This window comes from Aethalodelphis obliquidens, unplaced genomic scaffold (genome assembly GCF_003676395.1).
Source record: "Aethalodelphis obliquidens isolate GAN/ISIS:26980383/991018 unplaced genomic scaffold, ASM367639v1 scaffold7, whole genome shotgun sequence".
Classification (NCBI taxonomy): domain Eukaryota; kingdom Metazoa; phylum Chordata; class Mammalia; order Artiodactyla; family Delphinidae; genus Aethalodelphis; species Aethalodelphis obliquidens.
Genome location: NW_020837951.1, coordinates 937,692 through 950,934, shown reverse-complemented (window position 1 = coordinate 950,934; position 13,243 = coordinate 937,692). Strand labels below are relative to the sequence as shown.

General features: G+C 62.6%; 2 protein-coding genes across 2 annotated transcripts; both read left to right on the top strand.

Annotated features, from left to right (window-relative positions):
• Positions 1–238: 238 nt before the first annotated feature.
• Positions 239–2,214, top strand: TMEM141 (transmembrane protein 141). Its single transcript, XM_027104255.1, has 5 exons — positions 239–353; positions 631–697; positions 923–1,006; positions 1,267–1,374; positions 1,773–2,214. Exons 1-5 carry the CDS (start codon positions 300–302, stop codon positions 1,784–1,786), a joined length of 327 nt encoding a protein of 108 aa, XP_026960056.1. The 5' UTR covers positions 239–299; the 3' UTR covers positions 1,787–2,214.
• Positions 2,215–4,265: 2,051 nt separating this feature from the next.
• Positions 4,266–13,196, top strand: CCDC183 (coiled-coil domain containing 183). The gene is given in 16 exon segments (XM_027104254.1): positions 4,266–4,476; positions 4,478–4,515; positions 5,055–5,176; positions 5,643–5,720; positions 5,926–6,093; positions 6,292–6,396; positions 8,858–8,990; positions 10,085–10,200; positions 10,279–10,345; positions 10,852–10,952; positions 11,561–11,703; positions 11,897–11,985; positions 11,988–12,064; positions 12,150–12,260; positions 12,331–12,427; positions 13,084–13,196. Coding segments are annotated over 16 exon segments (1,761 nt in total). The 5' UTR covers positions 4,266–4,273.
• The last annotated feature ends 47 nt before the right edge of the window (positions 13,197–13,243 follow it).

Genomic DNA, 13,243 nt, shown 5'->3' with positions numbered 1-13,243 from the left:
CACAAATAATACTAACTAATCATTATGTCTCTGAGAGCCTGGAAACGAGGCGGACGACCCAGGCCGGGCCCGCGGGGAGGAGCGCTAGCCGGCGGCCGCCTTCGCGCCGCCGCCTGGCCACCCAACGTCACAGAGCTCGGCCTGCGGAGCGCGCGGCCCGCTCCGCGCCCGGCCCTCCGCCCCCGGCCCTCCGCCCGCCAGGCCCCGCCCCGCCAGGCCCCGCCCCGCCCCATCCGGCCCCGCCCCTCCGCCCGGTCCGGCGCCGCTCTGACCCGCCGGCTCCCCGCGCCCCGCCAGCCATGGTGAACCTGGGCCTGTCCCGGGTGGACGACGCCGTGGCCAGCAAGCACCCGGTGAGAAGGCTGGCCTGGGACGCGGGCCCCTGACCTCAGAAGCTGACCTGAGCGGGGCGGAGGCCTCGGTGGGAGTGCCCTTATCAGGGAAGAGAAGAGGGACAGAGGTGGGGGACCCTGTTGCTGTGGAGATCGAGGCATCCTGGGTGGGCGTGGGGGCAGGTGGGATGTGTCCAGGCCCCCAGGGCCTCACGATGAGTGGTCCCCTACCCCAGGGCCGGAGTGTGCCCAAAGGAGGGACGGGGAACTGAGCCTTCAACCCCCTCCCCCATCCCAGGGACTCGGGGAGTATGCCGCGTGCCAGTCGAACGCCTTCATGAAGGGCATTTTCACCTTTGTCACAGGTAGGCTGGGTCCAGGTGTCTGTCCTGGGGTGGGAAGAGACCTCACCCTCCTGTCTCACCCTGACTCCCCAGCAGGTGGCGCCAGGTCGCCAGCCCGCAGTGCTCAGAGCCTGGCAGGTGTCGCGAGCACTTAGGCCGAGAGCCCCGTGGTCCCCTGGCGAGCCCCGTGGTCCCCTGGCGAGCCCCGTGGACGGGCTGGCTGATGCGGACCATGGCTCTTGGCAGGCACCGGGGCGACCGTCGGCCTGCAGATGCTCGTTCAGAGGAGGTTTCCGTACCCCTTTCAGTGGAACGTGCTGGTGGCCGTGGGTGGGTACTCCAGGACTGGTGCCTGGCGCCCCTGAAATGCACCCCTGTTGCCGCTGGCTCTTCAGCAGAAGTGGATCCCACTAGGGGTGGGGGGCTGTGGTTCCGGGCATCCCTGCCTCCGGGGATGGGGCTCCAGTTCTCAGTGGGAGCCCTGCTGGACCCCACCGCTCCCAGGAAGAAACCTGCACCCTGCTCCCTTCCCCTGACGAGTGCAGAGGCCCCGCCCCCCTGCCCACTGGCCCCTGCCCGCCTCTCCCCAGTCGCAGGCTCAGTGGCCAGCTACTGGGTGACCCGAGTGGAGTCGCAGAAATGCAGCAACCTCTGGCTCTTCCTGGAGACAGGGCAGCTCCCCAAAGACATGGACACAGGTGAGGGTCCCGGGGGCAGCAGGACGCGGAACCGAGGCTCCATTCCCCGGGCGTAGGCGGGACAGGCCTGTCCCCTTGACACGCGCATGGGGATGGGGGCGGGAGGGAGGGGGCCTGCGGCAGACAGAACTTCCAGGCCCTTGTGCAGGAGGAAGACCCAGGAGGGTCTCGGTGGCCCTGGGAAGGGCGAATGCAGAGTGAGGAGGGTGGGCACCCCGAGAAGAGCGGCCGGATTGAGAGGCCCCGCAGTGGACATCAAGCTGATTGATCTCAAGCCTGGCCTCCACTGCCTGCATCCCTCCTGTTACAGGCCTCAGTTTTTGCCCCGGTAAAATGGGCACAGGGACCGGGCGCAGCTTTGGGGTGTGGTTCTAGCTGTCTCCCTTTGCCTCTTACAGATCGGCACAGCTAGGAGAGCTCCAGCCAGGGCACAGAGGACCTGGGCCCGGAGAGTTCTAGAACACAGCCCTCAGCACCTCTGCACCCCAGGCTGGCCTCCCCACACCCATGTCCCCTGCACACATGCATGGCCAGCTCTGTCAGACCTGTGCAAACTGCTTCTGCCCAGCCTGGACGCCCAGAAGGTCAGACCAGGACGTGCTGCCCCTGGGTGGCTGGCCTCCTGCAGGGCAGTGAGAAACGTGGTGGACACAGAGCTGGAGAAGACCAGGCCTGTCTCATGCATATTTGGGGGCGGCAGCTCTGGGGTGGGGGGTTGGGCCTTCTGCACTTCCTGCTGCTGGTACGCCCTTTCTGACCCCTGCATCCCCCCCGCCCACCCCAGTCAGAGCTGACAGCTGCCGCTGGGGGTTGTGGGACTAATAAACGCCTTTTCCCGTTTCCCATTTCCCGCCTGAGTTCTAAAGCAGTTGGGAAACAAGTCAGCGCAGTAAGATGAGAGAAATGTCACCTCGGTACCATACAGCTGATTGGAGGAGGTGCCAGGGCTGTTCCTAACACCGAACCCCAGGATTAGACACTCTGGGCAGCCCCCATGGGCCCTCCATGCGGGGGTGCTTCTGTACCACCTGGCACAGAGAAGCAGAGCAGACGGTGTGCAGCCAGGCAGCACCTGGCTTCCAGGAGACAAGGGACAGGAAGTGGCCACGCCCACCTGCCTATCATTCCAAACCCACCTATCAGATTAAGTCACTTCTCCCCTGGGGAGGAGGAAGTGAGTGGTTCAGGAGGCCAGAGTCAGCTTACTGGAGCTCTGTCCACATGGAGGAGTGTTCCTGGATGGGCAAGACTGCCCACCTCACCCACCCCCAACAGATGGAGGGGCAGAGATTATATAACACCTGGGCAAATCCACCGTCCTTTATAGCAGGCTTCCCGGTAACACTGAAGGCACACAGGGCCGCGCTGCTCCAGCCCCAGCTCCGCCCCTGCGCCTGCTGACCTAGCCAGTCCCGCAAAAGAACGTCTACTGCACGCTCACTACGCACCAGGGAATCTGTTCGTGGGAAGGCAGAACGACAGGAAGCCCAAGATAATCGCGGCATAAGCAAGCTAGAGTTTTCAGTTTCTTTCATGGAAAAGCTCAAGTGGGTGATCTGGGGCTGTATGGAGTCAGGGACCCAGGCTTCTTTTAGCGTGTTCTGTGCTGTAACAGCCCTCATTCCAAATCCACCTCATGGTCCCAGGCAGCTGTGCTGGCTCCGGCCATCAGGTCTTCATCCCTGTCAACAGGAAAGAGGAAGGGGGAGCAGGAGGGCAGTTCACTCACTTCTCTGAACACTGCATTGGCTAGAACTAAGTCATGCGGGACGCCTAGTGCAAAGGCACCTAGGAGGGCAGCTTGCTCTGGGCAGCCTCGTGCCCACTAAAATTCAGGGGTTCTCCATCTGAGGAAAGGAGAACCAGTACTGGGGCACAGGCTCTGCCTCACACCCTGGGAGAACACGGGCATCAAGGGAATAGACCCTGCCCACGGCAGGCCCTCCCAACCCCCTGAGGGAAAGACCTGGGCTCAGAGGGAGGGCAGAGGGTGAACTTCGAGTTTCAGAGGGGACTGGACTCACTTTTTAAAAAGAGAGTGGCCAGAAAAGTAAAGGATCTGTTCGAGAAGTCACAGAGAAAGATGCGTGCTGTAACAGCGCACAGGTGAAGACTGTCGTTATGGCTGAACTGTGTCTCCCACAAACTCAGTTTGCAGCCCCCAGGACCTCAGAATATGACTCTGCATTTGGAGACAGGACCTTTGAAGGGGTGATTACGTTAAAATGGGGATGGGCCCTCATCCAGTCTGACTGGTGTGCTTATAAGAGAAAGTGATTAGGACACAGATGAGTACAGGGGAAAGACCCCACGAGGACACGGCCGTCTACAAGCCTGGGAGAGACGCCTCAGGAGAAGCCCGCCCTGCCGACACCTTGATCTCAGACTTCAAGCCTCCAGGATGTGAGACAATAAATTTCTGTTGTTTAAGCTGCCCGGTCTGTGGTGCTTTGTTGGCAAACTCATGCAGGTTGGAAGAAGTAACCCATCTGATGTGCAGCCCTGGAATCCCAGGCTTGGGCCACGTGGCTGGAAGGGAAGCTTGTGCTGGGGGTGCAGAGGGAGGGGACTGACTCCTCCTGGAGTAAGTGACAGGTAAAGCTGGACCCAGGACTTCCCCAGGGAGAGATGGGGTAGTCAGGGCCGAGGCTGGGGGTCTCACGAGCCAGGTCACCGGGGTTGGAGTTTGAACTTGGGGTGGGGTAAGGGAATGGAGATCCTGTAGGCAGTGAGAGGTCAGAAGTTTTAGGAGGCTCAGTGGAGGACACTGGGGGTGTGGGGGGATAGGGAGGGTGCAGTGGCGCCACCGTGGGGTGCAGTGCCACTGCCAATCACCTCGGAGAGCAGCCACGAGACTCGTGTCCAGGAGAGCAACCCCGAGGCTGGCTGGGGGCAGAGCATGGGGTCGTCGGGATGGGCCAGGAATTCCCGGGTTCCCTGGGCGTTGAGAACCTCCGCCCCCGTCCCAATGGGCCGAGATTCCAGGGGCAATCTGAACTGTGGTTCTGCGGGGCAGGCTCAGCACAGAGAGGGTGGGAGGTGCGGACGGCCCCGGAGGGCGCCGTGGGCCGCCATGAAGATCTGTAGTGAGGCGGAGGTGGAGGCAGATCCAGGAGCTGAAGGCTATCACTCGGCTCAAGGGTGCAGCTGCCGCTGGGGTGGCCCAGGGCCTCCGGGGCTCCTGGGGGCAGGACTTACGATCTTAACACACGGACGGTCCAGGGCATATGGACTGGGGGCCGCTCTACTGCTCACCTCCAAACAGAGCTAGGGGGAAGGGATCGGAGGGGTCTGCCATGCAGGGGCCAGGGGGAGGAGAAGCTGGGGGCTTCAAGGAGATTTGTAAGCACGGTGGCCTCAAAGCCAGAGGGGACAGGAGGGGATCCACCCACTTCTGTGGCTAGAGGGTCTGGAAGAAATCACAGGCCTGCCCGTCCCTGGCTTGCACCCCGCCCTCCCCACCTCCCAGCACTGCTGTCCACTGAGAGCCGTCCAGATGAGCACTGCTGAGCAGCGAAGCTGGCCCCCATGCAGGCTGGGAGGAAGGAGCGCGGCCTTGGAGACAGCAAACTCACGCCCCCACCTCTGTCCTCTCCGGCGTGGAGCCTACCCCACCCGGGTATCCCGGCCAGGCCCTTGGCCCTTGGCCTACATCCTGGCTGCCCTGTCCCTCCACACAGAGCAACGTCAGGCACTGCAGATCCAGGCGGTGAAGGAGACCACGTTCAAGAACAAGGCCACGCTGGCTGTCCTGCGCAGCAACATTCGCCGCGGGTCCCACGAGTGGGCTTTGGCCAAGAAGGTGGACGGCGGGACCCTCCCTGCTACCTGCTGGCTGGGGGTGGGGGGGCGGGGCACGTGCTGAAACAGCCCTTCCCCCAACACAGGTGGACAGCTGGCACCTCCTCTCCTTTCCCCACTCTAACCCCAACCATTCTGAAACTGGGTGGAGGGGGGCAGTTTCCCCACCACCCACCTCAGAGGGCAGGGCCAGGGGCCCGACAGAGGTCCCTTTCCTGGGCTACCCTCTGCAGCAGCCATATATGGGAGCCAGGGACCCACCTCTCTGGACCCCCATCACATCGGAGCAGGGATGGCCCGGATGGAGTCCTTCAGCGCTCTGCCCCTTGTGGCCCCAGGAGCTGGGGTCTTGCTGCTGGGCTAGCACAGGGCAGAGGAAACCCGGAGAGAATCCCTGGAGGGGCCGGCGGCCGGCGGGGGGGAACGCAGAGGGGCCGAGCCCCCAGCTCAGCCGCCGCGCCCCACAGTATGACCAGCGGACCACCTCCAAGGCCTGCGGAAAGGACGTGCCCATGAGCCTGGCGCACAGCCGCTGCACCACGGAGGTAAGGCAGCAGGGGGGGACCCGTCAGCCCCGCCCAGCCAGTGCACCCCAACTAAACTACGATGTGGAGCCGGTGGGGAGCAGAGCGAGTTCCCAGCCCCAGCGTCCGTGTGGCGTTGCCGCGGGTCCCTCCCCGCCCGCCCAGCTGCAGGCGCGTTCCGTGGCCCCTGAGCACCCACGCGCGGGCCGTGCCCTCCCCGACCCAGGTGGCGCGGGAGAAGCTGCGTAAGTACGTCTTCGACCGCGTCAATATGCACAACGTGCTGATCGACTTGGTGCGGCGGCGCGAGCAGAAGCTGGAAAGCATGCAGCTGGAGCTGGCCAGCCTTAAGAACCAGCCCGAGGCCACCAAGGAGGAGCCGCGCATGCTGCAGGTGGCGGCGGGGAGCGGGGCGGGGCCTCCAGGGTGATGGGGGCGGGGCCACAGGAGGAGGGGCCGGGGCTCTGTGGGAGGGCGGGGCTAGATGGATGAGGCCCCCTTGGAAGAAAGCCCAGCCCCGCCCCCGCCGGCCTCTGCACTCCCAGGTGGCCTGTCCCCACGCACTCTCAATGTGCCCTTCCTCCCCGCCCAGGTCATCCGTCAGCTGGAGAACAACATAGAAAAGACGATGGTCAAGATCACCACTAGCCAGAATACCCACCTGCTGTACGTGGACCTGCTGGACCACCTGAAACAAGTGAGCCCCTCAACCCACACCCGGAGACCGAGACCGCATCCCGGTCCCAGGGAGCCCAGCTGGCCAGGAAGGGCGGGAATCTCGGCGGGGGCGTGCCCTCCGGGTTAGGCTGCCCCGCAGGCGCGCAGCTCTCCCCCAGGCCGGGTGACCCCGAGAAAGGCTGAGCCCCGCTTTGCGCACCAAGCTGAGCAGCGGCACCTTGTAGGTGGGAAACGTTCTTTCAAGAATTTATTTGCTATTCCAAAAAGGCGTATCATGTGCTACATCAGAATTGTTTGTTTTTTGGTTTTTTATAAATTTAGTGATTTATTGACTTATTTATTTTTGGCTGCTTGGGTCTTCGTCGCTCCGTGCGGGCTTTCTCTAGTTGTGGCGAGCAGGGCTACTCTTCGTTGCGGTGTGCAGGCTTCTCACTGCGGTGGCTTCTCTTGTTGCGGAGCACAGGCTCTAGGTGCACGGGCCTCAGCAGTTGTGGCTTGTGAGCTTCAGTAGTCGTGGCTCGCGGGCTCAGTAGTTGTGGCTCACAGGCTCCGGAGTGCAGGCTCAGTAGCTGTGGTGCATGGGCTGAGTTGCTTCGCAGCATGTGGGATCTTCCCAAACCCGTGTCCCCTGCATGGGCAGTTGGATTCTTAACCACTGCGCCACCAGGGAAGTCCTGTTTGGGTTCTTATTTGATGGTTTAGTGTTGTTTTTACTTTGCCCCATCGTTTCTCATCCCCTGGCTTCTGAGGCCAAGAGATGGGTCCTGCACCCTCAGAAGTCCCCTAACATCATCCAGGGCAAGCTGCCTCTGAGCAGGTCAGTAACCTCCGCTTGCTGCCCACCTCTTCCAAGCCAGCCACCCTGCTCCCTGCCGAGAAGGCCAGGGGGAAGCCCCCAGGGGCCGTGAGCCCTGCTGTGAGGCAACCCCCCTTCACTGGCGGCCCCCTTTGGCCCCCACACAGAAGAGCACAGGCACCCGCCACAGGCCAGGTGGTGGAAGATGGTGAGGACGAGGACAGTTGGAGAGGAGGGCTGGAGGCTGGGTGCCAGGGTGCAAAGAGGAGCAGCTTGGCAGGGGGGGCCGAGAGAGAGAGGGAAGACCCCACCTTCATGCTGGGGCTGGGGGAGGGGAAGCCCTGGAGGGCAGTGTGGCCGGGAGGGTGACAGGTAGAAATGCGTTTGGAGGAGGGTGTGGGATGGGTGGGCATTGCAGCTCTTCGCAGCTGGGGTCATGTCCCCCAAGTCCTGCCCACGGTGCCCAGAGCCCAGCAGCACGCAGCTTTGTCCTCCAGCCTGTCCCTCTTGCCTTAGGCCCCGGGTCCTGGACACTCACCTTGTGGCCCTGCCCACGTGTCCTTCCCGGGCCCACTCCTCCTACCCACACCCCTTCCCACTCCGACTGCACCCTGGGGTCCAGCCCCTCCTTCACCTGTATGCATCATGTCCTCCCAGTGGTACTTGCTTATCTTTTCAGAACATATGCACTAAAAAAAAATAACTCCTGTGGTCATCTGCATTTTTTTTTTTTTTTTGGCCGCATGGCACAGCATGCGGGTTCTTAGTTCCCTGACGGGGGATCGAACCCGTGCCCCCTGCGCTGAGTCTTAACCACTGGAACACCAGGGAAGTCTCCCTTGCATTAAAAAAAAAAAAAAAAAAAAGGGGGCTTCCCTGGTGGTGCAGTGGTTGTGAGTCCGCCTGCCGATGCAGGGGACACGGGTTCATGCCCCGGTCCGGGAAGATCCCACATGCCGCGGAGCGGCTGCGCCCGTGAGCCATGGCCGCTGAGCCTGTGCTCCACAACGGGAGAGGCCCGCGTACCACAAAAAAAAAAAAAAAAAAAAAAAAAAAGTGAAGATTCTACGTTGTAGTTATCAACAACAAAATCCTAAGAGCCAAGATATATTGGACATTTACGAACCTGCCCTGTGCTAAATACACGTCATTATACCTTCTCAATCCAGCCTGATAGCGGCCTCCTGAAAGAGCCATTACCTTACCTTTACACATGGCAAAACCCAGGCTTTCCTAAGGCCCCACGCTAGCTGGTCAGGTTACAGCCTTGGCCTTGAGTCCTGAGTCTCTGACCCCACACCAGTGTTTTGAGACCCTCTTCTTCGCTTACAGCAGCCAGCCTCCGGCGTTTCACAGTCACCGCTCACGCCGTGGGACATCCCATCACAACTTCTTTGGAAGTGTCTCTGGACTCTGGCCCTGGGCAGTGAGAGAATCCACCAGGAAGATGCTGTCTTCCCTCCCCAAACATGTCCTTTCACCTGCTTTGGGCCCGGCTGGGGCCACAGGCCAGGTTATACTTGTCCCCTGGACTTGCACAGCCCGGGGTGAGGGGTGGGGAGTAGACGTGGTCCACTTTGGGGGCCAGAAGAGAACGAGGGAGCGGCCAGGGGAGCCTGTGGTTGGCCCGCAGTCCCTAGACTGTCAGGCTCTGTGCCCACCTGCCCTTGCCCTTCTGCTGCAGAAGCTGGCAGGATACCCCACAGAGCTGGACAAGCTGCAGAATCTCGTGGTTGACGACTGCTCGGAACTGTCGGACATGACAGTCATGTCCCAAGATGCCATGATGATTACGGATGAGGTCAAGGTGAGAGCAGGTCCCAGGCTGGGGGCCCTCCCTGCAGGGCTATCTCTTGAACCTGTCTGGCCCAGGGTCCGTCGGGACACCCCCATGCCCACACCCCCCGTCATCACTGGAGGAGTCCAGTGGCTGCCCTGCCGGCCTGCTTGCCTTACCACCTGTGAGCCTGGGCAGAGGTAGACAGAGAAGGCAGAGAATTGACCTGGACGGGGCAGGTGCCACCCCTTCACCCACTCTGTGCCGAGGCCCCTGCCAGGCCAGCCTGCCCCCTCCTCACGAAGTGGGGCCACCCTGGGGTTCGGACCTTCTCAGGAAGGCAGTGAATGGCGGATTCTGGGGGTTGGAGGTTGGGCAACAGAGTCTTGGGGTGTAACAGGGCCAAAAGGAGGCGTGGGGGCTGGAGCCTGTGTGGGCAGCAGGTGGCGGGGCTGCAGTGGCAGCCCTCCTAACCCGGAGCCCTGGGAGGAGATGGAATCAGATTCGTGTCTCCAAACGGGTGTGCTCTGGCTGCAGAGACTGGAGGGGACCAGGGCCAAGACACTGGTCACTTGGGCCAGACCAGTGCTGGAGATGGGTGGCCGAACTCGGACGGAGCCGAGAAGCCTTTAGGAGGCCACCCCGGTGAGGGGCGGGGCGCGTGAGACGTGCAGGCAAGGGCGGAGCGTGGCATCCAGGCCACGTGAGCCCAGACAGACGGCGCCTTTAGCCACCAGAGCGGGAGGTGCCGGAGGCAGGAGGTCTGGGGGAAGATGATGAGTTGTTCAGACATGTGGAAGCCACTCCGGTGAGTTGTAAGGGGAGCTGGCAGAGGCAGCGGAGGACCGGGGTTGGAGAGGAAAATCTGTGAGCCGTGTCCCAGGCGGTACCTGAGCCTATGGCTGTAGCCGGAGCGACCCCAGCTGGAGGGGCGTAACGCGAGGGAAGGCTCAGAGGCCAGGCAGGAGGGGGGCGTCCCAGAGGAGGGCAGAACGCAAGGGTGAGGGTGATGGTCGCAGGTGGAGCGTCCCAAATCGGGAAGGCGGGGACTGACGCTGACGCTGGGTCAGCACCCCGGGTGGCCTTGGTGGGACAGACCCCCGCCCCCTTCCTGTGTCCCCAGATGAACATGAGGCAAAGGGGAGGCCACCTTCATCAAGGAACGCCAGGCATGGGAGGACCGGCTCAACCAGCAGAAGCAGCTCACTGACAAGATCCACTCCAAGGAGACCAGCGAGAAATACCGCTGGGTGCGTCCGGGCCACGCCAGGCACAGCAGCCCCTGTGCCACAGAGGACACCTCTCACCTCCTCCCACTCCGCGCTCAGGGCCAGCGGGACTTGCACTTCCCCTCCAGCCTGATGGGTCCCTTGCACTTCCCCTCCAGCCTGATGGGTCCCGAAACTGAAAGGTGAGCGCTCAGCTCCCGCCGCCCCAGCCAGGGTCCCGAGAGGTGGGTCACCGTGAGGTGGGGGTAACCTGCGGGGGCCGGGGTGAGGGAGACCGACGAGCCCCGGCCCCTCCCTGGCTAGACCTGCACCGGAGCACACCAACAGTCACAGCGCATGCTTCAAGGTGCTGCTGCCGGCTCTGGGCTCTTGGCCAGGGGTGGCTGAGCTCCCGGCTTCTCAGCTGTACAATGCACCCCTGAGCCGCCTCTGAGAAGCCCCACTAAGCCCCACTGTGCCAGGCCGCTTTGGGTCCTCCTGCGGATGGCGCTGCCTTGGGGCATCCCTCGAGGGCTGGCCGAGCAGGGAGCCGGTTAGGGTGAAGGCGACTCTGACGGGTACCCAGCTCTTGGGTGGCCTCCCCTGACGACGTACGGGGGCATCCGACGGCTCCGCGAAGAGCTCCCACAGCACTCCTGCATGCCGGCTGACCTTCCCCTCTGCTGTGCCCAGTGAGGAGGAGGGAGACCTTCAAGGCTGATATCGAATACCAGACGGACGTGACGGCTTTGGTGGAGAAAGTCTAGACTGCTGTGCGGTGCCCTCACCTCTGGGTACTGGCACTCCTGGGGTGTGGGCAGAAGGACAGGTGGGGACCCTGCCCCAGCCCAAGGCCCAGCTGAGCTGGGCCAGGCTCTGCAGACACCTGCTGCATGAATGGACACACAAAGCAGCGGCCCCACAGCTCAGAGTAGCGGGCACTCCAGGGACGCAGATGGCAAATCCGAGCCGTGTTCCAGGGGCTGCACAGAGCCCGCTGGAATTTGAGGATCTCAAACCCCGAGGAGGCGGCCTTCACCTCTTAGCTCCTTCCCCTTCCCAAACCAACAGCATCGTGTAAGCAGCTGCCTCCGCCCCACCCCCTTTATTTTAATCCGCCCTGGATTTATCATCAGTAAGCCTTGAGCTCCTGTCCATGGTCCTGACGTAAGCTTGTCCACCCTTGGACGAGTGACTCAAAGCCACGCAGTCTCGTGGCGGTGGTCTCTCTGGCTCTTCCTTGGGGTCATCTGGCCCCTCTGCCTGTCACGAGGGTGACACACACAGAGGGCCTCACGGGTCCTCAACACCCAGCCACGGTCAATGTTACTGACCACCGGAAGCCAGAAGAACAAGCTCCCTCCTGGCTCACACCTGCTCCTCGCCCCACCGGCCCCGCCAGGACATCACCGGCCGCTTCCTGGCTCAGAGGAGCACGGAGGAGAACCTGGCGCTGCAGGTGGCGGGTGGTGAGGGGAGGCGGGCGCAGCTGGAGGCCGTGACGAAGGAGCTGGCGACGGAGGGCGTGATGCCCAGCTCCATCAGGCACCCGGGAGCCCCTGACCTCCTCCTCACTGACAGCCCCGTGGCTGGCACCAGGCTCGGAGCTGAGCGCACCCACTGCCGAGGGGCCCCAAGTGCCCGCGTGTGAGCTCCTGAGCCCGAATCAGCACAGCGCCCGCTCGGGACTCCGCGACCTTGCCCTCAGTCCGCTACCCACCTCCCTCATCCTCAACAGCTTGAAGTCTGTTGAGAAGAAAATGAAGGACATGCTGAAGGAGGAGGAAGCCCGGCTGCAGCTGGCCCACGCCAACATGGCCAAGAGCCAGAGCTGCTGCTGACCATCCAAACTGGCATCGACAACCTCCACATCCGCCTGATGGGCGTCCCCCTGCCCACGGCCCAGGTACCAGGGAAGCGTGGAGGGGCCCCCAGTACAGAGGGTCCCCTGGAGGGGCCAGAGGGAGACGACTTGTTCCTCCTGGTCACAGAAAGAAGCGCTGCCCTCCGACACCCTGGATGTGTACAGCAAGCTGGCATACTGCGAGGGGAAGCTGCTGTACCTGGCTGACCGAGCGCAGATGCTGCCCAGGACAGAGGAGGTAGCCCTGGCCCGGGGGGTGCCCACACGCCCCGTGTGCCCTCAGAGCTGACAGTCCCCATGCCCTGCAGGTCCACACGAAGGTGAGGCATGCCCTGGAGCCCTCGGCCCTGAAGGAGAAGCAGAACACCAGGATCAGCTTTGAGGAGAGGGGGGAGGATGTTGCAGGCACGGGCCGCCCAGCAGCTGGCGGTGGGCCTGAGCTGTGCAGAGGCAGAGGCTGGGGACGGCGCTTGCCGCATCTGACCAGGGCGGCCTGGAGGCACAGGGGCTAAAGGGATGGAAAGGGTGTGTCAGTTGCACCCACAGGATTTTTAATTTATGGAGGTGACTTGGTGAAGTTAATGCCATTGAAAGAACTTACCACCTTTAGTGACACAGGGAGGCACCAGTGCCGGTAGGCAGGCAGGGGGAAAGGCCTTGGTCAGGGCGCTTATTGGAGTTTCTGTGGAAAGGGCAAGGCAGGGGGCACACCGCTTAAGATCTGCCCGTTCAAATAATTCCAGCAGGTTTGGGGCACAGGGGCTGTCCCCAGTTGCCTGGCACCTGGCCCTGGGTGATTCAGGCTTGGGGTGTGCGTTAGACAGAGGTGGTCGAGTGTGGGCTCTGGAAGGGCTGGGTGAGCCCTGGTCTGTCTCTCTCCCCGGCTGTGCGAGACCCCAAATGCCAGAGCATCAGGGACACAGAAAGTAAGAAATATACGTCGTTGGTACAACTGGCCCTGCGGTGAACGGACGCCAGGGGACAATTCAGGATCTGGGGACCCTCGCGGGGCAGACGGGCTGCGGGCGCGGCTGCCACCCGCCCCCCCCGCTCCTTTGCAGAGACCTTCCAGTTCGCCGACGTGGACCACAGTTACGTGCCCTCGCGGGCCGAGATCAAGAGGCAGGGCCAGCGGCTGATAGAGGGGAAGCTCAAGGTAGCCAAGAAGAAGTGACCGGAAGAGGAAGAACCCGCCTCGCCAGCACACCCCGCCCCCATGCT